The sequence below is a fragment of the Pseudopipra pipra genome, chromosome 25 (assembly GCF_036250125.1).
Source record: "Pseudopipra pipra isolate bDixPip1 chromosome 25, bDixPip1.hap1, whole genome shotgun sequence".
Taxonomy (NCBI): domain Eukaryota; kingdom Metazoa; phylum Chordata; class Aves; order Passeriformes; family Pipridae; genus Pseudopipra; species Pseudopipra pipra.
In genome coordinates, this window is record NC_087573.1 from 6,019,711 (window position 1) to 6,044,025 (window position 24,315).

Below are 24,315 nucleotides of genomic sequence, written 5' to 3' on the forward strand. Positions count from 1 at the left end.
ACTGCTCCAAGGCAAAATCAGCTACAACTTGGCATGAGAAGCCTGAGGCTGCCAGGGAAAAAGGGCCCCAAGGGGCAGCTTTTTGCTTTGTCTGACCTTTGAGATGTCCTTTTCCCCACGGTTATGGGGAGATTTTCCAGACCTGAGTTTCCAGGATCTAGTTTTCTTTTTATTTGCTTGGGTTTTCTCTGGAGCAGCACCTCTGGGAGACCCCAACTTTGCACACCTCCCACACCCCCCGTTCTTGGGATGCCCTTAAAGGGCTCAGTGCAGGCTGAGCTCAATATTTTCCTTTCCCAATTCAATGGCACAGCATGGAAACCTGCCCCAATTACACAGGATGAAATAAAGCTTGAGGGAAAAGCTCAGCATCCCAAGATGCTGGCATGAGGATTCAGGATGCAGATGACTTTTGGAGGTCAGCCTAGAAATGCCCTGGCTGATGCTCCCCCAGCCCTCAGTGTTTGATCCCTTCCCAGGGTGTTACTCGTGGTTTTACCTTTGCTTGTGAAGTTTTGGGACAGGGAGGGAAGGGAGAGGTCCCTGCAGGGACTGGGGGGAGAAATGGAAGGGGAAATAGTTGTGGTTTCATTAAATCCTTCTGGAAAAGGAGGCAGGGAGTTGAAACATCTGCCTGGACAGGGACAGTGGGTGATGGTCACACCCCAGTGGATCTTCGGAATAACAGAGGGATTGTGGCCACATCCAGAACCTCTGCCCAGCTCCTGCCAGGGGCTGCTCCAGGCTGATTCCAAGGCACAGCCAGGATCCAGAGAGGTACATCAGGGTGTGACCCCCCCCAGGGGTTCGTGGAGGAACAGGCTCCCCTGATCCTATAAAAACAAGATGGAAAAAGCCCTCCAGGGAGGCAGCTCCTGCTCCTGAAGTTTCAGGACTTTGGGAACTCCTGTAATGGTGATCACAGGCTCCTGGGAATGGGGGATTTTCCTGTGTACCGGAGCAAAGCCAGGCCCAGATGCTGGAAAAGTGCCTGGACAAAGGGCCCCATGGCCAGCAGAGCCCTGGGTGCCTCCACCTGGCTGGTTCCTTTGTGTGTGGCCGTGCTGGGCGTGGGAGCAATGGAGACCCCTGTTTTCCCAGCTGCTCCTTCCTTGGGTGCAAATAAAGACGGTCCCTGTGAGACCAGCACTGTCCCAGCAAGCAGCTCTGCATGGAGGGGACAGAAAAGGTCTCATCTGAGCATCACCTCCTCCTCCTCCTGCTCCACTTCAGGCTGCTCCTTCCTCACCCCTGCTTGCAAAGCAAACACCGTGGGACACTTTTGGGGACCTATAAGAGGTGGCTGGAAGTCCTGGACGCTGCTGCTGCTGCTGGGCAGGGCCCAGCGAGGGAGCAAAGAACCCATTTCAGGCACAAGGAGAATGAGGGCAAGGAGTCCCACTGGGCTCACGTGGGTACTGGCATCGCCTTTCCACAGGAGAGGCTGGAGCATCCCAGCCCTGCCCGGGAGAGGGGAAGGGGCAGCACGGCTGGGCAGCCCCGCCTGGCACGGGGATGGGAACAGGGGCACTGGGGTCCCCTCACGCTGGAGGAAGATGAGGACGATGCAAAAGCCGGGTTTGTTGCTCCCTTCTTGGTTTTGTTGTGGTGGGGTGAACTCGGGGGACAGGGGAGAGGAGAGGCTGGTGAGTGGGTTTGGGGCAGTCGGGCGCTGGTTTCATCTTTTTTTGGGGGGTATTTTTTGGGTCGTGGTGACCACAGGGGAAGTTTGGTTTGTCCTTGGAGGAAGAGGGAGGGTGAAGTGCTACCGATCACCAAGCGTGTGCTGGATGAACCCCGGCTTTACCAGGAGTCAGAGGGTCTCATTGGCACCATCTCAATTACTTAATTACTGTTAATTATTTTTTGCTGCCGGGTCCAGATCACAATGTCTTCACCTGGGGGGGTTCTGTGGGGTTGCTGGGATGTGCTGGGGGGTGCCCTGATCTCTGCACTGGCTCTGGCTCAGTGCGTGATGCCACAAACCCTGAGCGACACCGGGACCCCAAACCTGCCACGGGCTCCTCTTGGTGCTGCTGTTGCAAACCTTGGGATCGATGCAGGAACCCGTCTGACCCGATTAGCAGCTTCCTATTGCTTTCCATTTATCCCTTCGATCCATTTTTGGCTCTGGCCACCGTCCTCCTCCAGGGTTTGCTGCCAGTGCGGATTTTGAGGGGGGACAAAGTCATTTGCTCACCCCCAGGAGCAGACTGAGGTTGCAGCTCTGAGCTCCTGCTGCTGGGTCAGGGAGGGGGCTTTGCCTCTATCCCAGCACTTTTGGACAGCCTGGGAAAGTTTCCCATCGATTTGGAGTCGAGTTCTTTCTCGTGTTACAGGGCAGTAAGCAGAAGGGGGGTGAGGGGTGGCTGCCTGCCCTGGCCCCAGCCAGGCGCCCGGGTGGAGCCAGGATGCTCAGGAGGGAAGAGCTCCCTCCAGGCACCCACTTCCTCACATCTCTTCAGGTCCAGGCTTATCAAAGCCTTTCCAAAGCGCTTTGTGTCCGTGTTTCATTCATCAGATGCTTCCTAAAGTGTGTCAAACCCTTGGCAGCACCAACTGCTCCGTGAATCCCGGCGCAGAGCAGACCTTCAGCCTCCAAAGGGCCATTTCAGCACCCCCAAAAGCCACCACAGCACCCTCAGAGTCAAAAACCCATCTCAGTCTTCCTGAATCAGGTTAAAATCCCGGCTCTGAGCCCTGGGCAGATGAGGAGGGCTCAGCTGCAGCCAAGCCTGGCCCGGACCCGGGTGGTCCCCATTCCTTCAGCCCTGCAGAGCTCATTTCATCCCACCTGGCTTTTCCATCTTCCTGCTGTCTGTGCTGGGCTGCAGCAGCTTTCAGGCACACCTGGTGTGGGACCACGTTGGCTCTAAGCAGGAACTCTCCCTCACTTGTTATTAAATTACGTCCTGACCCGGTTAATCCGTGGCTGATTAATTTCGGGCTCCATGGCTGGGTATAAGGAAGGTTTCATCTGTCTCGTGGTGTGTCCTGTGTGTCCCGGGCTCTCTGATAATCTGATTTTTTTTCATATAAAAAATTACGGGCGGAAAAATCAGACTGAGGTCTGAGAAGTTGGGAGGGTTGCAGGGCTCTGGCTGGGGGTGTTTTTGTGCCTGCTGGGGGGGTCAGCAGGGATGGACACCTCCATCCCAGTGCCAGGAATCCAGTTTGGAATCTTCCTTCTGTACATCTTTTCCCAGAGAGCTCCGTCCTGGCTGGATTAGCACAACAGCAGATCTGGGGAAACTGAGGCACGGAGAGGGAAGTAGCTCATAGGAGTTGGTGGTGCTTGTTTCAGGCTGATCATCTATCTCCTGGTGCAACTGCATAGAATTCCAGACTGGTTTGGGTTGGAAGGGACACCTTCCACTAGCCCAGGTGGCTCCAAGCCCCATCCAATGGGGCCTTGGACCCTTCCAAGGATGGGGCAGCCACAGTTTCTCTGGCCAGCCTGTGCCAGGCCTCCCCACCCTCACAGGGAAGGATTTCTCCTCAATATCTCACCCAAACCTGCCCTCTGGCCATTTAAAGAGAATGTGTGGGTTTAAATATTAAAAGTCCTGCCCTGCTTTTCCTCAGACACACTTTAACCTCTGCTTTAAAAACAAAGGAGTCTCACAACCAGCTGCTCCTGAGCCCTGGAATCCTTCATTGTCACGGGGCAGGAGAAACCCTGGGATTGCCAAATATTTCAGTATGTTTTGGCCCCTTTTCCATTTCTCCACTATTCCCATATTGAGGACTTCAGACCAGAGGCAGCTTTTCCCAGACCCCTGTCACCCCCTGGAAGATTGGAATTATTCTTTCCTGTATTTTTATCATTCACAAACTACCAGCATCTCCCCTCCTGCTCGTTCCCTCACAGCTGCACATGTTTGCCTGGAGTTTAAACAGCTTGATTTACAAACACCTCTTCTGAGCCCCGAAGTTTTGCAGGATCTCCCCCTGCAGCTCCTTGTTTTCCTTCCAGAGGTGATTCCTGCCCTGCCCCACCCATGACAGATGCCCTGGGCACCTCACTAAGCCTCCAAGGACTCTCTGTGCCGGAGCCAGAGCTCGAATATTAATAAACTCAGCCCTAAATCGAGGGCATTGGAGTGTTTAACTTGTGGGTTTGCTATTGCACATCCCAAGTCCCCTCATGATGCAGGGGGATGGTGTTTGCTAATTGAGGGGCACTTCAATTAGCAGGGAAAAAGAAAAAATTCCCCCTGTGGAGGTGCAGTGGAGCCACCTCAGCTCCATCCTGGAGCCATGGGGCTGGAATAGAGCTGAACTCCAGGTAATTAGTGCTGCAAAGAGAGAGAATAATTAGCAAAGGCTCGTTACTGTAGTGAATTGCTCTGTGGACCAAAGCTGGTGCCTGGCACAGGGCAAAGCCCAGCCCACATGGATTTCCAGAAGCATCATTTTGCTTGGGAATTAGGGAAAACCCAGCTGAGGTGTCACTGCCTTTTTATGTTCCAGGACCAGTCCTGTCTTCTCTTCCTTGTTCCCACCCTGCTCCAGGTCCCTCATCCCATGTCAGATCCCAGGGAAATGGTGATAAGCTGCACTTTTCCCCACAGGGAAAATGAAGCTCCCTGTGCAAACAATAATCAGGGACCTGCTGCCAAAACTCCCTCCTTTGCCAAGTAATCCCAAAACTCCCTCCTTTGCCAAGTAATCCCTCTCTGCACTGGGTGGGGCTGGGAGGTGTCCAGCTCTCTCCCCTCTGGTGTCAGAGCTGTGTGTGCAGAGCTGCTGGGCAGCGCTCCCCTGCCATCACTCTCTGCATTCTGGTCCCTCCTGGACACAGAAGACCCTTTGGGGTCCAAATTTGGGATAAATTCCAGCAGCACTGGGGACACCAGGAGCGCAGAGCAGAGGATTAGAGGGAAAGAAGCGCCAGAGGAACGCCTGGAGCAGCCTGGCTGGGGGAGGTTGAAATCCTAGTGCCAAAGGCTTTTTAAAGTCACCTTGGCTGAACACAAAGGCAGAATTTCCTGAGGGTGTCCAGGGTGCAGCCAAACCCTCCGGAGAGGGGGTTGTGTAACCGCCCTATTTCTTGGAGGCAGCGATGTCGTTCCGGGCATCTCCCCCCGTCCCCGTCTCCCCTGGACCACAACCCTGCTCTGACTGCAGGGAGATTCCTGTTAACAGCGGGGTTTTGCTAAAGCTTCTCAGCCCCAGCACAAGCCAGATCAGCGGGGCCTCTGGATGGTTTTCATTCCCTGCATTTCCCTTGGCCACAGATGTTCTTTGTCTGGGTGCAGGATGTGCCCCTGGTTAGTTCTAGGCAGATGTTAGGGACAAAAAACCTCAAATGAGGTCAGACCTTGCCTATAAACCCTGTGGTCAAAGCCCTGCCAAAGCTGGGTTTGAAGGGGAAATGGACACAGGGTGAATTGAAGTGCCAAGAATATCAATTTAATTCCTTTTTTCTCAATAGATCCTCAGCTGCCTCAATGGGATGAGAGGAAATGTAAGGACTGTAATCCATGCAGGTGCAGAAGGGGTGCATAAGATGATAAAGCAGCCCTGAAGGGCCTGATCAAAGGTCTGGATAATCTCATGTCCCCTTTCCATCACAGAAGGCCGTGGATGAGTATGGGATGCTCCAAGCTGGGCTCTCCTCTGGGACAGGGAGGCTTAATGTGCTCATTAACGTCACAGGGCGGGAGAAACACCTCAGAGGACAGCCAAGGGTGTGCAGGGAGGGAAATCGAGGTGACCGTGTCCCTCAAGAGCAAAAGAACGTCACCGTGGAGGAATCCAGGCTGAAGTACACGGGGAGAAATGTGCCACTCCCTCCTCTGCCTTCCCAAACGCCTGGGAGGAGGACGAGGGGGTGAAGGAGGAGGACGAGGAGGGTGGGAAGGTAACCTGGGTGAGGGTAGAGGTGGGATCCACCCAGGAGGGATGAAACCCCTCTGGAGCAGCCAAGGTGAGGATGGCCATGAGCATGGAATGGAAAGAAAGAAAAATACAGGAAAGGAAACCCAAAATCCCAGTTGTTTTGGTGAATGGTGCCAACCTGCCCTGTCCCATCTGCCCTGAGTGTTCAATGATTAATTAGTTAATTACCAGAGCTGATAAATCCAGCAGCTAGCTGGGATCCAGGCGTGAGGAAGGGGCACAGCCCCTCTCCCTTGTTCCCCAGTGATGCCCTCAGCAGGGCTGTGCCAGCTGTACCTGCTGCTGCAACTGGTCCCAGTCATCCCGGGGTGGGAACAGGAGATGTCCCACGTGGTGGTGGCACCGTCCCCTCCTGGAAAAGCTCCCGCTGTCCCCGTGGCCACAGGCAAGAGGTAGGTGGGCACCAGGGGATGTTCGACCCTTGGCTTTCCCCTCCCCTTCTCTCTTTCCCATCATTATTAGATATTAATGCTGAAAGCAGCCCTTTTCTCCTGCTGGGAATCTCTCTCCCGGTGCCGGGTCCCTGTCCCCGCTCTCAGCCTCTCTCCCGGGGACCAGCTCAGACCTCTCCACGTCACGGACAAGACCTGTCCCCGCTGGACCATCCGCAGCTTTGTTGGGGATTAAAGGTGGCATCAGCCAGAAGGGCACATCCTCCCCTGTCCCTGCCCGGCGGGCGGGTGGGGGCAGGAGCCGGGTGGCCACGTCCCCCCTCCCCAAGCCAGTGGAGCCCGGGCATGGGATGCCCCCTGCACCTGTCCAGCCCCGTTTCCCCGTGGCCCCTCAGCTGGTTTTAGGGCTCCCGGGGGGATGGCGGCCCCGAACTGTGCCGGGTGCCACCGCCGTGCCTGCCAAAACCCACCCCCGGCCAACGGCACGGGGGAACTAAGGGAGAGGAGCCTTTCAAATGACATTGGCCGCGTTATCCCGAAGGGATCTTCCCGGGGTATGGCTGGACTGGTTCTTTTTCCATCTCTGCTTTCCCTACACCTCTCGATGTGTGGTTAATGACTCTTTTCCCAGATGCAGAGAGCTCTGGCACTTCCGTGCCCTGTCCAGGTAAGTCCTTGTGGGTGCTCATGTGGGTGGGCAACGGGAAGAGCCACCCCCCTTCCCATCCCATAAAGGGCTCATGGGGAGGGGATGGGGCGACAGCATTTCCATTTTTCTATAAAACCTTGGAAACAGACAGTTTTTGCCTCGGGAGAGTGAGGGAGATGAAAGTAGGATGAATGGGAAGTGTAGGGAAATTCCAGGTTTCGATGGATACAGAGGGGCTGGTTGGAACCACAGCCCTGATTTCCTGGGATGTGATGGGCAAAACACAAACTCTCCCTCAAAATGACCTTTCTCTTCTCCATTGCTCCCCCTCCCATGGTTTTTATTATTATTATTATTATTTTCTGCAGCCAGGGATTTCTGCTGAAGGATATCAGTTAATCAGATTCCGAGAAGCAGATGTTGGGTGATTTAGGAGGAAAAAAAGAGGCAACTTTCTAGTTCAAGCCTCGGCCGGAGCGCAGGGAAAAGCTTTGGAAGGGGATTTTGTGGCTTCAGGACAGGCCGTTAATTTGGGTCTAAGTGAAAAAGGAGACACATGAGGCGGTGTGGGGGCCTGGGGACAGGTGGGGCACGTCTGTCTGGTGTTGGGACAGACAGACATCAGCATATTTGGGGGCTTTAAGGCAGGAAAAGGAACCTCAGAGCCCCGCGTCCCGTGGGACGCTGTCCCAAGGGCTTAAAACAGAGCTGAAAATCACCTTTCCCTGTCCCAGTGGGGACAATTTTCCGCCCTCAGCCCTGCCCATGGTGTGTAAATTGTCCCATCACAGCTCTGTGCCTCAGTTTCCCCACAAGGGGTGATGCAGTGGGGGCTCAGTTTGATGTTCATGGAGGCTCCAGAGCAAAGCCAGATTTGAAGACATCACAATTCCTTCTGCAACCAAAAATCTTGGGATGAAGACATCCCTCAAGCAGGGGCTGGGGAACTTCCTTGCCCAGCAGTATTATGAGTTAATAAGCACTTAAAACTTAATGCTTAAAATACCAAGGTCATCTCATGGTGCTGCCTTAGGATGCAATTCCATGGCCAGTTTTAGCTGCTCTGACTTTGTCCCACTGCCAAGAGAAGCTCCTGGGCAGGTGGAACCCTCTGGGCTCTCCCCTCAGGCTGGAGGTGTGATGGGTCAGGTCAGCATCCACTGAACACTAAAGTCTGATTCAAACTTGTTTTCTTTACCTTTTTTTTCGGATTTAAAATCATCTGGGGGGATTTATATTAAGGAAAAAAATAAGGATGCAAGGAGGGAATGATTTGTGCTGCTGTTTCTTTTTTGTTTTATACTTAGTTTTCCCTCAAAAGATCCAAAAGAGCGTTATTTGGGCCAGGCTTGTTGTGGCATCCCTTTGTCTGCCTCCTGATGCTCCTGAAATCAGGGTTATCCACAGCTCTGGGTTGTTGCTCTGATGTTACATTTTGTCCCTCCAGCACCACCTTTCACAGAGTCACCAAATAGCTAAGCCTGGGAAGAATCCAACCTCATGAAGAGCTTGTCCTTGGGCTGGAGCAGCTCCAAGCTGGACATAACTGGGGCTGGAGGACTCAGGTCTGGAGCCATTGGGGCTCCTTGGATTTGCAGCACATCACTTTGAGGGGCAAAATCACGTGTCTGCTGCTTCCTCCAGGCATCAGTTCTGCCCCCCTGCCCCAAACACTCTTTTCTCCATGTCTCCAAGTGGGAAAACTGGCACAAAACCAGCCCAAAGTAGTTCCATGGGGATGGATTCCTAAGAACAGCCGTGCTCTGGGGCTTTGGTTTAAGTGAAGGAACATGGTCTGTAAACAGCTTATCATAAATTTTGGGATTTGCCCCCAAATCCAGAATCTCTGCCGAGGAAAGAGTGAGGTTAAACCCTTGTCTGGGATGTGGATGCTGGTTCCTGTAGGAAGTTTTGCTGCCAGGGCTGTAAAGCTGAGAGGAGAAGAGGGAGGATTTGTACAAGACAGGATCTTAAAGTCTATTTCTGCAACAGATTTGGGGTTTTGGCTTGTCCTACCCCCCTTTCCCGGCTGTATGTCAGCAAGGATGCACAAATCTGCTTCTGGGGAGGAAAAAACTTCACAGCCCTGAATTAGTTCAGTGAAATTGGGATGCTGAGGCACCGGGAGCAGCTCAGTCTCCACGGATATCATCTCAGCACTGGGATGGACTGAGCAAACCCTGCGCAGGGGACCATCCTCGTCACAGGACTGGCCCCAGCGTCGCTGCTGCTCCGTGGCCTAAATTGGGTTGCTATTCCTGGCTGTCCAGGGCACCTGGGTTTTTTCACTCCCTTCTGCTGAAGTTCCTTGGGTAAGGAAGCCACTGTGCCCTTGGTGATCCATGGTCACACAGAGCAGCTCCACATGCCCCTCTGTCGTGTCTCCTGTCCAGAGAACATATTTGGAGGGAAATAAATCAGGATGTTGAGTTTACTTGGAAAGTTCATTTTGGGGCAAATCTCCCCAGAACTGTTCCATGTTAATATCTGATTTCTCTCCCCGAGGCAGGACAGGTAATTTCCCAGCTCCATAACTTGGTCCCTGGGCTCCTCTTTGACTTTGCTCCAAGTTCAGAGCAATGTCAGGAATATTCTGGGGACACAGTGACTGTTCCCGAGCACCTGGCAGAGCCAGTCTAGGAAATTCCCCACCCCATGGCCCGAAAGATGCTCTCCAAGTGACCTGTGTACTTAGCCCAGTTCAGCATCGTGTCCCTCTCCCTTCCCTTGCAGATCCTCATAGCGTGGGAAAGACTCGAGCTGCCGGCGTCGGATCCGGGGATTTATGCTGCTAATCTGATTAGTGTATGATGGACGTGTCCAGTTGGAAGGAGATGGAGGTGGCACTAGTCAGTTTTGACAACGCTGATCAGATCGTGGAGGATCCCTGTTATTCAAACGACCTCAGCCCCGCCGGGCAGTCGCGGAAGGGCCACCCCAGCTGCGCCAACCTGCTCTCCAACCTGAGGATCCTCATCAACAGCGAGAACGCCAACAATGAGACCATCTTCTCCAGGTTCTCTGCCGAGTTCAGTGACCACCTGGTGGGGGAGAGGGTGGGCATGGACGAGGGGGACCAACGAGTCATCATCAACATCGCTGGGCTGAGGTTTGAGACGCGGCTCAAGACCCTCGACCAGTTCCCTGAGACCTTGCTCGGGGACCCGGAAAAGAGGATGCGCTACTTCGACTCCATGAGGAATGAGTATTTCTTTGACAGGAACAGGCCCAGTTTTGATGGGATCCTGTACTATTACCAGTCCGGTGGGAAAATACGGCGCCCGGCCAACGTCCCCATCGACGTCTTTGCCGATGAAATCACCTTCTATGAGCTGGGCGATGAAGCCATGGACCAGTTCAGGGAGGATGAAGGGTTCATCAAGGATCCTGAGACCCTTTTACCAACCAATGACTTTCACAGGCAATTCTGGCTGCTCTTTGAGTACCCCGAAAGCTCCAGTGCGGCCCGGGGCGTAGCTTTGGTCTCCGTCCTGGTCATTGTCATCTCCATCATCATCTTCTGCATGGAGACCTTGCCGGAGTTCCGAGAGGAAAGGGAGTTCAAGTCTGCCCAGGAGCTTTCTAGGAATGTGACAGACACCTTGCTGGCCCACAGCACCTTCACGGACCCTTTCTTCGTCATAGAGACCGCCTGCATCGTCTGGTTCTCCTTCGAGCTCTTTGTCCGTTTCATCGTGTGCCCCAGCAAGACTGAGTTCTTCAGAAACATCATGAACATCATTGACATCGTGTCCATCATCCCCTACTTCGTGACGCTCACCACCGAGCTGATCCAGCAGAGCGAACTCAACGGGCAGCAGAACATGTCCTTGGCCATCCTGCGGATCATCCGCCTCGTCCGGGTCTTCCGCATCTTCAAGCTCTCCCGGCACTCCAAGGGGCTGCAGATCCTGGGGCAGACCCTCAAGGCCAGCATGCGGGAGCTGGGCCTGCTCATCTTCTTCCTCTTCATCGGCGTCATCCTCTTCTCCAGCGCCGTTTACTTCGCCGAGGTCGACGAGCCCCAGTCCCACTTCTCCAGCATCCCCGACGGGTTCTGGTGGGCCGTGGTGACCATGACCACGGTGGGCTACGGAGACATGTGTCCCACCACCCTGGGGGGGAAGATCGTGGGCACCCTGTGCGCCATCGCGGGGGTTTTGACCATCGCGCTGCCCGTCCCCGTCATCGTCTCCAACTTCAACTATTTCTACCACCGGGAGACGGAGAACGAGGAGAAGCAGATCCTGCCCGGGGAGGTGGAGCGGCTCCTGGCCAGCGTGGCAACGGGCAACGGCAGCATGGAGTCCCTCAATAAGACCAATGGGGGTTACCCTCGAGACAAGGCCAAAAAATGATGCTTGAGGCCATGGTGGGACTGGGCACTGTCAGGTGGGATTGGCTGGAAAAGGTATCAAATATCTGCATGCTCTGATTTAATTTTTTTTTTTTTTAAACCAAATGTGCTGCTGCTTTTTTTTTTTCTAGACGTTTTTCAATCTCTGATTTCCTGTGGCTGTTCAAATAAATACCATCTTTCTTATCTCTCTGCCCTGCCCATCAGTCTGGTGTTTTTTATTTGATGCTCATCTGCTTTGACACATCTGTCCTCTGTCCGTGGCATCAGAGTGGAATTCCCCACATTCAGAGATTTCCCCCATTTACTGGAGATGAAAAAGGGCAAAATGACATTAAATGCTTTGCTTGGTGGCACCCAACTGGCCAGGGATGAAGATGGGTCCAGCTCCCTGTTTCTTTAATCCATTGAAATAATTCCTCCCCACCTGCCACTTCAGATCTGGGGATCTGACCAATTCCCAGACCTGGACTGCTCTGCCTGAAAAATAAGCTGGCAAAAAGAAATTAGAAGGGATATTTTTAGCTGGATGAGTTCCCTGGTCTGCCTGACTAATTAATTTTGCTGGCACAGCAGTGATGGATGGACCCAAGCCAGCAGGTGAGGGGATTAGAAGGACAGGGACAGTGACCAGGGATGGTGGCACAGCCACAAGGAACATCCAGGGCACCGGGGTTTGTGATGGGAAACTGAGCTCTGAGAGAGGGAATGGGATTTCTCCTGCAACAAAACGGGATTTCTCCTGCAGCAAATGCTCAGTTTGGGGGTTATCTGATATGCAAACACGTTTGGGGACAAGCCACAGTGACCCTGTAGTTTTTATTGCCACTTCTGTTGCTGCAAATGTGGCACAGAGAAAATCCCCAGAGAAAACAAGGCCTGACGTTTCCCTGTTGTAAAAAGGCACTTCTGATTTGCTAAAACATGCAAATTTCCAGTGGCACTTTGATGGGAGAAGCCAGCAGCAGTTCATTTTGCCTTTCTCTCCAATGCCAGCAGGTTTTCTTCTGACAAAGACGTTTTGTTGCCACTTCACTGTCTCACTCAGCTGTTCCTTTGGATGTCTCTGCCTCCATCAAATCACAGTTTCTTGTGCAGTGTCTCCCGTCTGCTGTTATCCCACATCTGCTACCTTTGATGTCTCATCTCCTGAAGGTTCCACCATCCCTGGTTTGCAACTTCATTCAGGAAGCAGTGGTGAAACAGGGATTAGGTCTGATTAATCCTGGTGTGATGGGAAATGCGAGTTTGGGCTTGTTGGGATTTCCCCCGTGGCAGAAATCCCACAGCTCTGATTGGTGGGGGTGGTTGGCTTGGTTTGGGGCATTTATTTTTTTTTTGTGCACTGTCTTTCTGCAATAAGGTGTTTTGCATCCCAGGGGATGGATCTGAGACACAACAAGTACAAACCCTCTCTCATCTGGGACAGATCTTTTCATCTGCTCTCCTTGTTTTTTCCCCCATCCCTCCACCATCCTTTTCTTTACTCCATCCCTTGCAAACCCCCTACTATCATCTCAGGCAGGAGAAGCTGTGAGAGCTATTTAATTTCCTTCCCACTCTGTTCAAGTTCTGCTCGTCTGTGGGGACGATTGGAGGAGGCACAGCTGGGAACAGCTGGAGAAGGCACAGCTGGGAACAGCTGGGAACATCCCCAGCTCCTCCCCCTTCATCACTCCATTCTCTCCAGCAGCTCTTCCACATCCTTTTTTTCATTTCATAACAGCTTCTCTTTCCTTTTCCTCTGGAAAACTTAAACTTTTTACATTCTTTTACGTTTTTCATGGTCCCCTCCCCAAATTCTCTCCCAGCCCCTCAAATCTGAAGCACTTTTGATGTTTACTCCTTGGGAAATCACCACAGGAAACTGATGAAAAGGTTTGGGCTGGGAAATATTTGGCCATAAGCTCCTCACTCCTTCTGCTCCCTCAGCAAACATGGACCATACTGGTGCTGGGATGGATGGATGGATGGATGGAGGAATGGATGGAGTGATGGATGGATGGAGGGAGGGACAGATGAAAGGATGAACAACCTGATTCTTATTCACTTGTAAACTTTATCTTCAAATAAAGGAATAAATGCTTCAAAGTCTGGCATGCAGGAAACATTGTTTATTTGGACTCAGCTTTTTGTTCTTGGCTTTGTGCTGCTCCCAGCTGGGAATTCTAACTGGTCCCCAGCTGGGAACTGTGTGTGGGAGGGTTGAAGTACAGGACATTATAAAATCCCAGAAGGGTTTGGGTTGCAAGGGCCTTAAAGCTCATCTCATTCCACCCCCTGCCATGGGCAGGGACACCTTCCACTGGCCCAGGTTGCTCCAAACCCCATCCAACCTGGCCTTGGACCCTTCCAGGGATGGGGCAGCCACAGTTTCTCTGGAAAACAGATAATTATAACTCTCCAGACCCGTGAGCTCTGCAGAGGTTTCCCCAGCAGTTTGGTTCCCACCATCCACTGTGGGAAGCCAGGTCCAAAGGGAATCCCTGATTTATATCACAAGGATGGGGTCAGAGCCATTAAACCCCTCCAGACTCATTAACTTGCTTCCTATTTATCCTAAAGGGGAGGAAAACCAGCTGTGAATTCAAAGTGTCAACACTCAGCTGGTGCTTGATAAAAACCTGCCAGAAACCCCATTTGCCTGCACAGTTTGCAGCTTGGTGCCTTCCCAAATAGAAGCCCAAAGCTCAGAGCTCAGTGAAATCCATAAAAAGCTCTCAGTAACAGCCCTGTTCTGCACTCAAGCCCCAAGGAGCCAATCCTTCATGTCCTCCCTCACACAGGCTGAATTCCCTCTGGAAATTTTGCCAGAGGAAAAGCTAAAAAGAAGGCAAGAAATCTGTCTTCTGCTTTATCAGAAAGGTGTTTCCTGGCTGCTTTTTATCCCTGGGACAAACCAGAACCTGAGGCCAGGTGTGAAATATTCGTCATCCAGAAACATCTCCCTCCTCCTTGGAGCGGAATTTCCCGAGAATCCCAGAACGGTTTGGGGTGGTAGGGGCCTTAAAGACCACCCAGAGTCACCCCCTGCCGTGGGCAGGGACACCTTCCACTAGCCCAGGTTGCCCCGAGCCCCATCCAACCTGGCCTTGGACACTTCCAGGGGTGGGGATCCGGTGCTCAGGAGCTCAGATCCCGCCAGGAGATGGCACTCCAGGACAGACATTCCCTGCTGGAGACAGGCCAGACGTGGGTTTCCCTCTCTCTAATTCATGCTTGGAAGCTTTTAGCTGGTTTATTCCTTCATTGCACGTGTGAACATGGATGTGAGAAGGGTGTTCCTGGCCGGAGGGATGCTCCCATGGAGGAAGCCCATTCCAGGGTGATGTTTTCCAGGGCCTCTTGGCACTGGTGCAGGATGGCCATGCCAGGAGGGTTTAGGATCTGCCTCCTGGCACAGCATTTAGGGGCAAGGACCAACATTCCACTCCCATCCCACCCACTCAGAGCACAGCTACAGCCCCTGGGTGCTCCTGCAGGTCTTGTCCATCCCGGCAGGGAAGGTCCATGGGCCACTGACCCCTGGAGATGTGGGTCCCACTGCACCAGCCTCATTTCTTGGTGCTCGTAACAGTGAGAAAATTCCTGTGATGGAGCTGAGAGAAAGGTCCCTCTGCCCAAAATCCAGGCTGCCATCCCTCTTCTGCTTGGGCACGAGGGATTCCCAGCAGCTGAGGCTGGGAACCCTGGGAATGTGTGATCCCAGGGAGTTGGGGTGGGATAAATCACACCACCACCATCCCACATCACGTCCTGCTTTATGGTCAGCTCAACTTTTGCACAGTGAGAGAAGAGAAAAACTAATTTCCAACTCTGATTTCCTGGATTTCTCCCTCTACATCCCTGCTCCCATCAGGTAAGGAATGAGGCCCGGTGATGGAGCCTCACTGATCAATAAATAATGCAAATAGTTCCTTTTTCCTCAGCACAGCAGGAATGAAGAAGCAGCAGAGACTTGGATTTCTCTCCCAGCTTCCTGCTGAGAAATTCCAGTGCAGCTGCTCCCAGGGAAAGAGGCAACCCCCATTTTTAATAGGGTTCAATATGTCTGGAGGTCGTTTCCTTTAGGAAAATGGGAACTCTGTAGGTTCTGTGCTTCTGTAAAATCCTCTCGATGGGAGGCACTGGGTGAGAGCCTTTTCCTGCCCTGCTCTCTTGGGTTGTCCAAGGGAAAACTCCAGTCAAGCCACATTTTCCTAAGGGATTCACTGCCCTGAGATGTTTTGGGGCTGACTGACCCCAGCCCTGAGCCCAGAGATGGGGAGTTACTGGGTCATGGGACATGGAAGCTACTGGTGGGACATGGTTGTGGGTCTGCAGGGATCTGCTCTGACATGGGCTGTGTCTGGGATGGTGAGTTCACCCTCCCTAGGTGGAAATCTGGGTTTTCCAGAATCAATCTCCTGATATAGCCCCAATAAAAGAGCCAATCTTGGCTTCCCCCCCTCAGTCCCTGTAGCTCTTAAAGGCTGCAGGCCTGTGATGACCAAATGCTCCTAAATCACCACAAAGCAGCAGGTGTTTGAGTTCCTTCCTGATTCTCACCATTCCACGAGAAATAACCGTGCAGCCACCAACTCTGAACCATCAGCACTTTATTTGTGCCCAGACCCACGGCTGTGGGCTGGCAGGAGGTGAAACCACATCCCCAGGGTGGCTCTAAACAGCCCTGGCCAGTCCCACGCGGTTGTTGGCCCGGTCGAAGATGCTGTAGTACACCCTGAGGAAGACGTCTCCCAGGATCCAAAGGTCTCCAGAGGTGGTCTGGAAGCTGCTGGTGCAGGATCCTGGGTCGTGCTGCAGTGGAGCAAGAAAAGGCAAAGGGGGGAGGTGTGAGCTGGTGCCTTTCCTTGCACAGCTCTGGAGGCTCATGGCCACTCGTCTGCTGTCTCCCATGAGCCACTGGAGAGAGGAGAAGGACCTTGAGAGGTCCTTGCAAGCAGGACCAGCTGGTTCCACTTCACCTGCTCAGTGTAAGCCCAGGCAGACACAGGGTACTGGAGACCATCGATGACAAAGATGACGTCAGGCATGGCAGGAATGGAGCTGCAGTTCACACTGTGCTGCAGGGAGCAGAGGGAAGGGGCTCTTAGGAGGGAAACAACGTGTTCAGAGGGCAAGGAGCGAGGAGAGACCTTGCTGGGGTCTTCAATATCCTCAGGAGGGACAGTGGAGGGGCAGCACAGATTGCTTCACTCTTGTGACCAGTGACAGGACCTGAAGGAATGGCTGGAGTTGTGTCAGGGGGTTTAGATTGGATCTCAGGAAAAGGTTCTTCCCCCAGAGGGTGGCTGGGCACTGACCAGGCTCCCCAGGGCAGTGGGCACAGCCCCAAGGCTGCCAGAGCTCCAGGAGGGTTTGGACAATGTTCTCAGGGACAGAGTGGGATTTGGGGTGTCCTGGGCAGGGCCGGGGGTTGGACTGGATGATCCTTGTGGGTCCCTTCCCACTCAGCATATTCTGATTCTGTGATTTCCTGGAATAAACTGGACACTGGTGGTGTCTCAGAGTGAGCTCTGCTGGAGGTATCTGATGTTTGTCATGAGCAATTTCCCTGTGCACGGAGTCAGATTTGGCACTGGCTCCACAGTGCCAGGTGGGCTCCAGGGCGAGCAGGGAGGACTCTCACCTCTCCATTGCTGTCCTGCCTGGCCCCAAGTGCCCTCTGGATGCTGCTGATGCCCAAGGGTGGCCCGGCCACAAGGGACGTGCCGGTGTCGATGATGGCCTGGCAGCCTCCACTGCAGGCAACCTCCCGGCTGTTCACGATGATGCTGGGAGGGGAGACAAACCACGGGGGCATTAAACAACTGGATGGACCCTAGTGATGGGTTTTAACTTCTTGTATTAAAGCTGGGTGAACCCAAAGTTCTTCCCTTGAGCCTTTTCCCTCCTGGAGTTTGCAGTGCCAGTGGGAACACAGCCAGTGTTGCACACATGAGCACTGAACTCAGCTCAGCAAGGTGAGACCCAGCTGAGCCCAAAAAAGGAGGTTTGGGACCATAACTTTGCTCTACTCATCACCAGAGACATCCCCAAAATCACAGGATAGGAACTGGGCTGTGCCCCAGGCCCAAAGCATCCTCATTTTGGGTGGCAACTACCAAAGTACTACGGATTTTGGCCCCTTAACTTCTTCATCCCTCAGCCACGGGGTGTTAGATGGCAGTGGAAAGGCTCTGATGGTGGTGGGTCCCAGTCTCTTTAGAAGCAATGTCAAAGTGAGCACAGACCAGCAGAGCTGATTTACCTGTCCATGGAGATCTGCCAGTACCCCTGGTAAGAGACGGAGATCCAGCGGATGGAGTTGGTGAAATAGGACTCATCGACGCCCCCGAAGATGACCACGCTCCCTGTTGCCTCACTGGGTGACGCAGGAAAGGAAAACAGAGGAAGTTTTGCCATGTGGCTTCAGTGCAGGAGTGTGCGTCCCATGGAGTGAGACACTGACTGTGAAGGCACAGTCACGTCCACCGCCCTCGGCACCGGCACAGGGGCAGGGTTTTGGACCTCAAAAAAGGGAATTGTGTGCCTGGAAACTGGTCCCCAGTGAGTGTGGTGGCCCCCAGAATGTCATGATATAGAGACAACACCTGATGGCAACAGTGACAACAGAGCTGGAGCCACCACAAAATGCAACAACGCGCACGAGATGTGAGGTCCACCACCTCCCCCGTCCCTGGGATCCACGGGACTTACTGGGACAGGTAGACTGAGAAAAGGTTCTCCTGCACCAAGCTCTCATTCACCATGTTGTCAAAGACCGGCGTGATCCCATCAGCTGCCAGGTTTGGGAATCCCAAGCCCAGGATCCCGTCGAATTTGACATGGACGAAGAACTCGCCGGGCTCCGCGGTGCTCAAGCCAAAGAGCTGGTTGGTGTCCACCAGAGATGCCACCTAAGGATGGGGAGGGTGCCATGAGGTCTGGATCAGGCCCTGGGATGCTGATGTCAGCAGGTGGAGAAGCACAGGGGACACACTCACGGTGACGGTGTCGGAGCCCACAGTTCCCTCCATCTCCCCGGTGCCGTAGTGGATGGACAGGCTCTGCCCCGTGCTCCTGTAGGTTGAGGACTTGGAGGGGTCAAACACCTGGTGGGTTTCTACATAAGGGGGAAACCACAAAATGAAGCCTCTGAGCAAGGCCAAGCCTAAGGGGGGAGGGAAGCTCATTATCCTGCCTTTGGGAACAATTTAGCTGTGAGAATTTGCTGCATGTCCTTCCCCCTCCTCCAGAACCAGGGATCCACAGGAATTCCCATCACAGGTGGGGAAACTGAGGCAGTGAGCACTAATCCTATCCCAGCACTGAGCAGGTCCTACACCCCAAACACTCCTCACTCCAGAGCCCTGCACGGATGGGATGGATCCAGGGGGTGATCCCAGTTCCCTGGCAATGTCACCCAACTTTTAGGCTCAGTCACAAGCCCAGGATGTGCAGCTGGACCTGGCTCTGCTCCAATGGGAAGCTCTTACTCACGACAAGCCAGGCTGGTGCAGGAGACAGAGGGAACCCAGAGGTTGGAGGAGCCGGTGTCGAAGACCACGGAGAAGTCCTGTGGTGGGGTGCCAATGGAGATGGTCCCATAATACTCCACCTGTGGGACAGCGGGGACAGGGGTGGATTTTAAGGCATGAAACCAAACCTGGAGCTTCCACAGGCTTTCAGCTTCCATGGTCTCCCTTTTCATGGGGACACCCTGCTTCCAGCAGAGCTTCTGGGAGGACATCTCTCTGTCCAGGGCAAGGAGAGGGGGAAAATGTGAGATTTGGGGTGAAAGAATTTGGGTTTGGCCCATGCAGATAAGGGATGGACATCCCACAGACCAGCCCTGGGGACGAGAGCCCACACTCACGTCCAGGGTGTTCAGCAGGGGCTCCACAGCCATTTTGGTCCCATTGGGAAAAGCATGTGGGAATTTGGTGCCAATGTCATAGTGATGGTCCTGGAAGAACTGGCACAGCAAATCCTTCTCCCTGAGGATCTCTCTCAGCTTCTTCCCCCTTTCCAAGGGCAGTCTGGAACAAGCAGGAAAAGAAAGAAGGAATGAAAAGAAGAAAAAAAAAAATCACAAAGAAAAAAGAAGAGTTTGATGGGATTTTGCTGCCTGCAGCTCCTGCAAGAAGGATTTAACACCTTCAATGCTCCTGCTGTTTCAGGAACACAGGAAACTTCCAAAAAACTCTGAGTCAGGAGGATTTCTCCAAAACCCCAAAACAACCCTAGAAACCAGCCCTCCCCCAGGCACCCCATCGTTCTCTGCACCCCTGGAGCAGCTTTCCCAAGCCTCAGACCTCACCTCTACATCCCAAAGCCATGAAAAGGCTCAGATCACTCATCTTCTCCCCTCACCTGGCTCAGGTGGCCCCGGGGTGATGCTGTGCTGACTCACCTGGTGAGCCCCTGGGCGAGGGCAGAGGCAGTGCAGAGGAGCACGAGGAGCTGCATCATCCCAGGACAGCCAGGGAGAATTCCTGGGGCTTTATAAAGGCAGCAGGAATTCCAGCAGCAGTGCCAGGAGCCAATGGGCCCAGGGGGAGATGCCCCCTCCCCTCCTTTGGGCACCCGGCCAAGGCAGGTGACAGGCAGGGAACGAAGGACTCGGCAAACAGGGGCAAACACGTCACCAGGGAGGGTGGGGGCTGATTCCATCGTGCTCATGCTCCCCCCTGCATCCCCTCCCCAAACACTCCGTTCTTTAGGCCCCAGATCCTGCATCCCAACCAGGCACTGCCTGGTTTTGGGCACAGAACCATGGAATCCTGGAATGGTTTGGGTTGGAAGGGACCTTAAATCCCATCCAGTCCCACCCCTGCAGTGGGCAGGGACACCTTCCACTAGCCCAGGTTGCTCCAAGCAACCTCAGAGAGGGGATGGTGAAGAGAAGAGAAGGGGTGAAAGGGGCTGCCTTGCTCTGTGTGGGATTGGGGAGACCCTACAAAGCCCTTTTCTCCTGCAGAGCCTCAGCCTCATGTGCTGGATGCACGTTGGCAGCAGCTGGAACCCCTGCTGGGTTCTCCTGGGACACCTTCCACTAGCCCAGGTGGAAGCCCTGTCCAACCTGGCCTTGGACACTTCCAAGGATGGGGCATCCTCTGAGAAATCCATTCCAGGGCCTCGCCACCCTCATAGGGAGGAATTCCTTCCCAATATCCCATCCATCCCTGCCCTATGGCAGTGGGAAGCCATTCCCTGTGTCCTGTCCCTCCATCTCTTGTCCCAAGTCCCTCTCCAGCTCTCCTGGAGCCCCTTTAGGCCCTGGAAGGGGCTCCAAGGTCTCTCTGGAGCCTTCCCTTCTCCAGGAGAACCCCCCCAGCTCTCCCAGTCTCCAAAGCAAAGGTTCTCCAGTCCTTGGAGCATCTCCAAGGCCTCTCTGGACTCACTCCCAGCAGCTCCACATCCTGACGTTGGACCCCAGAGCCAGAGGCAGGATTTTGACTTCTCTTGGCAAACAGCAGTGGGATCCCCCGTTAATGACCCCCCCTGCCCCGGCTGGGATGGGGAAGGGGCCCCACTGGGTGCTGACGTGTGTGAGCCCCCGGGGAGGGGGCCGGGGGGGGTTATGTACGTTTTTCCTGCTCGGAGCCCGCTGTTATCAGGAAAATCCAATTAGTCCCGTTGGATGCAAACAGGACAAGGTGACCCCGCGGGCGCTGAGCCCTCTCGGGGGTTTGCCCGGAGATCCGGGACCATTCACCAGCATCAAAGCTCCCCCCGAGCTCCCGGGACCGCAGCGGGAGCGGCTCCGGGGATCCGCCCGGCATTCCCGGCTCCGGGGATCCGCCCGGCATTCCCGGCTCCGGGGATCCGCCCGGCATTCCCGGCTCCGGGGATCCGCCCGGCATTCCCGGCTCCGGGGATCCGCCCGGCATTCCCGGCTCCGGGGATCCGCCCGGCATTCCCGGCTCCGGGGATCCGCCCGGCATTCCCGGCTCCGGGGATCCGCCCGGCATTCCCGGCTCCGGGGATCCGCCCGGCATTCCCGGCTCCGGGGATCCGCCCGGCATTCCCGGCTCCGGGGATCCGCCCGGCATTCCCGGCTCCGGGGATCCGCCCGGCATTCCCGGCTCCGGGGATCCGCCCGGCATTCCCGGCTCCGGGGATCCGCCCGGCATTCCCGGCTCCGGGGATCCGCCCGGCATTCCCGGCTCCGGGGATCCGCCCGGCATTCCCGGCTCCGGGGATCCGCCCGGCATTCCCGGCTCCGGGGATCCGCCCGGCATTCCCGGCTCCGGGGATCCGCCCGGCATTCCCGGCTCCGGGGATCCGCTCGGCATTCCCGGCTCCGGGGATCCGCTCGGCATTCCCGGCTCCAGAGATCCGTTCGGCATTCCCGGCTCCAGGGATCCACTCAGCATTCCCGGCTCCGGGGATCCGCCCGGCATTCCCGGCTCCGGGGATCCGCCCGGCATTCCCGGCTCCGGGGATCCGTTCAGCATTCCCGGCTCCAGGGATCCCCCCGGCATTCCCGGCTCCAGAGATCCGTTCAGCATTCCCGGCTCCAGAGATCCGCCCACCCAGCATTCCCGGCTCCAGGGATCCACTCAGCATTCCCGGCTCCAGGGATCCGCTCGGCATTCCCGGCTCCAGGGATCCGCTCGGCATTCCCGGCTCCGGGAATCCGTTCAGCATTCCCGGCTCCGGGGATCCGTTCAGCATTCCCGGCTCCAGGGATCTGCCCGGCATTCCCGGCTCCGGGGATCCGCCCGGCATTCCCGGCTCCGGGGATCCGCCCGGCATTCCCGGCTTCGGGGATCCGCCCGGCATTCCCGGCTTCGGGGATCCGCGCAGCATTCCCGGCTCCGGGGATCCGCCCGGCATTCCCGGCTCCAGGGATCCGCCCGGCATTCCCGGCTTCGGGGATCCGCGCAGCATTCCCGGCGTGCCGAGGGAGCGGGAGGGATGCGGGGAGGGAAGGACACGGGAGATGTGGGATGTGGATGCTGGATGGCTCCGCTGGGGCTGCTTTTATTTCAGCAGCACATCCTGAGCAACTCCACCTGCTCCACACCCCCAAATCTGGTGGCAGCTGCAGGTGATTTCTCTGTGGACAGCATGGATCTATGGATCTTTATTTTTTTGGCTTTTGGATCTTTATTTTCAGTTTCCTGTTGAATTTCCTGCGGGAATTGCCACTTTTAGGAAGGATGTTGTGGGCAGAGCCCCTCCATCCCCTCCCCACTGGGATGTTAGGGGGGTCCGTGGGTTCCTGTGATCTTGTGGAATGAAGTGGGAATTTGTAATGATTTTTCAGGAAGGGAACCGGCTGGAATCGTCCAGGTGGTTTGTGCAGGAGTGGGAAGGGGCTGGGGCTGGGCTGTGGTCGCCAAAAAGGCAACAAAGCTCATCCCAATTTGGTCTGGGGCAGGAGTTTAAGATGGATTTAAACGAGGAAAACCACTGGGATGAATTTTAGGAACCACCTTGGGAACAGAGACTCACTCCAAGCCTCCCCCCCCCCCCAAAAAAAATGTGTATATAAAGCTCCCAAAGTCCAGTATTAATTCTGGCATAGCCAAGCAGTTTCCAAAGGTTGCTCTTGGATCAAATTTACCCCTCAACTTCCAAGAGTAATTAGAGTAGGACAGAGAATTGAATATAATTAAAATAGAACACAATAGAGTGAATAATAGAATTAGAAGAATCATAGAATGGAGTAGCATTAGAGAAGGGAATAATTAGAAGAAAATAGAATAGTATAGAATAGAGAGGAGAATTAGAACATAAGATAATTAGAACCGATTAGAATAAGAGAATGAGAAGAGAATTATAGACTAGACTAAAATATCATTAGAGAAGAATAGAGAATTAGAATCTAATTAGAATAGAACAGAATTGATTAATAACAATAGAAATAGAAGAATTATAGAACAGAACAGAATAGAATAGAATAGGAATAGGAATAGGAATAGGAATAGGAATAGGAATAGGAATAGGAATAGGAATAGGAATAGGAATAGGAATAGGAATAGGAATAGGAATAGGAATAGGAATAGGAATAGGAATAGAATATTTCCCTGCTGTTTGGAAACCCTCCATGCAATTATTTTAGGTGTAGAATATTCAGACCTGGGAGCATCACCAGGATGTTGCAGGTTTCTGATACCTCAGCCATGTCCTGATCAGGTCCCAGCTATGTCCTGACCAGATCCAAACCCTGTCCTGGCCAACTCCAAACCCTGTCCTGGTCAGATCCAAACCCTGTCCTGGCCAACTCCAAACCATGTCCCAGTCAGATCCAAACCCTGTCCTGGCCAACTCCAAACCCTGTCCTGGTCAGATCCAAACCTTGTCCCAATCAGATCCAAACCCTGTCCTGGTCAGATCCAAACCTTGTCCCAGTCAGATCCCAACCCTGTCCCAGTCAGATCCCAACCCTGTCCCAGTCAGATCCAAACCCTGTCCCAGTCACATCCAAACCCTGTCCCAGTCAGATCCCAACCCTGTCTCAGTCAGATCCCAACCCTGTCCTGGTCAGATCCAAACCTTGTCCTGGTCAGATCCAAACCCTGTCCTGGTCAGATCCAAACCTTGTCCTGGTCAGATCCCAACCCTGACCCAGTCAGATCCCAACCCTGTCCCAGTCAGATCCCAACCCTGTCCCAGTCAGATCCAAACCTTATCCTGGTCAGATCCCAGCCCTGTCCCAGTCAGATCCCAGCCGTGTCCCCTCCCTGTCCCATTCCACTCTGGCACGTCCAGCCAGGCACGTTTCACCTTGGAGCAGAACATCAAACACACGTGCTGGGGGATGAAAGGGGCCCTTGGCACCATTCCAGGGGGGAAAGCAGCTCCCAGGAATCAAACAGCCCCTGGTGCTCCTGATTTCAAGGGGAAGTTGACTTTTCTCCTTGTCCCCCCAGGAGGACGGAGCTGGAGCTTTGCTGCTTTTGCTCTGGGTGGAACTTTGCACCTCTAGGGGAAAATAAAAAGGATATTTTCTAAGTTTCGCTCCCCTAAATGCAATTTGAAAGCAGTTTAAAAGTGGGGGTTTTTTCTGCTTAACT

The 24,315-nt window shown here is 54.2% G+C and overlaps 2 protein-coding genes across 2 annotated transcripts; one reads left to right on the plus strand and one right to left on the minus strand.

Annotated features, from left to right (window-relative positions):
- The first annotated feature begins 1,410 nt into the window (after positions 1–1,410).
- Positions 1,411–13,393, plus strand: KCNA10 (potassium voltage-gated channel subfamily A member 10). Its single transcript, XM_064635723.1, has 2 exons — positions 1,411–1,578; positions 9,679–13,393. The coding sequence occupies exon 2, from the start codon at positions 9,753–9,755 to the stop codon at positions 11,301–11,303; it is 1,551 nt and encodes a 516-aa protein (XP_064491793.1). The 5' UTR covers positions 1,411–1,578; positions 9,679–9,752; the 3' UTR covers positions 11,304–13,393.
- A 2,490-nt stretch (positions 13,394–15,883) lies between these two features.
- LOC135402496 (embryonic pepsinogen-like) lies at positions 15,884–19,771 on the minus strand. Its single transcript, XM_064635736.1, has 9 exons — positions 19,701–19,771; positions 19,164–19,326; positions 18,788–18,905; positions 18,292–18,410; positions 18,005–18,204; positions 17,556–17,669; positions 16,935–17,079; positions 16,270–16,368; positions 15,884–16,102 (listed from the first exon to the last, which is right to left on the minus strand). Exons 1-9 carry the CDS (start codon positions 19,757–19,759, stop codon positions 15,965–15,967), a joined length of 1,155 nt encoding a protein of 384 aa, XP_064491806.1. The 5' UTR covers positions 19,760–19,771; the 3' UTR covers positions 15,884–15,964.
- Positions 19,772–24,315: the final 4,544 nt, after the last annotated feature.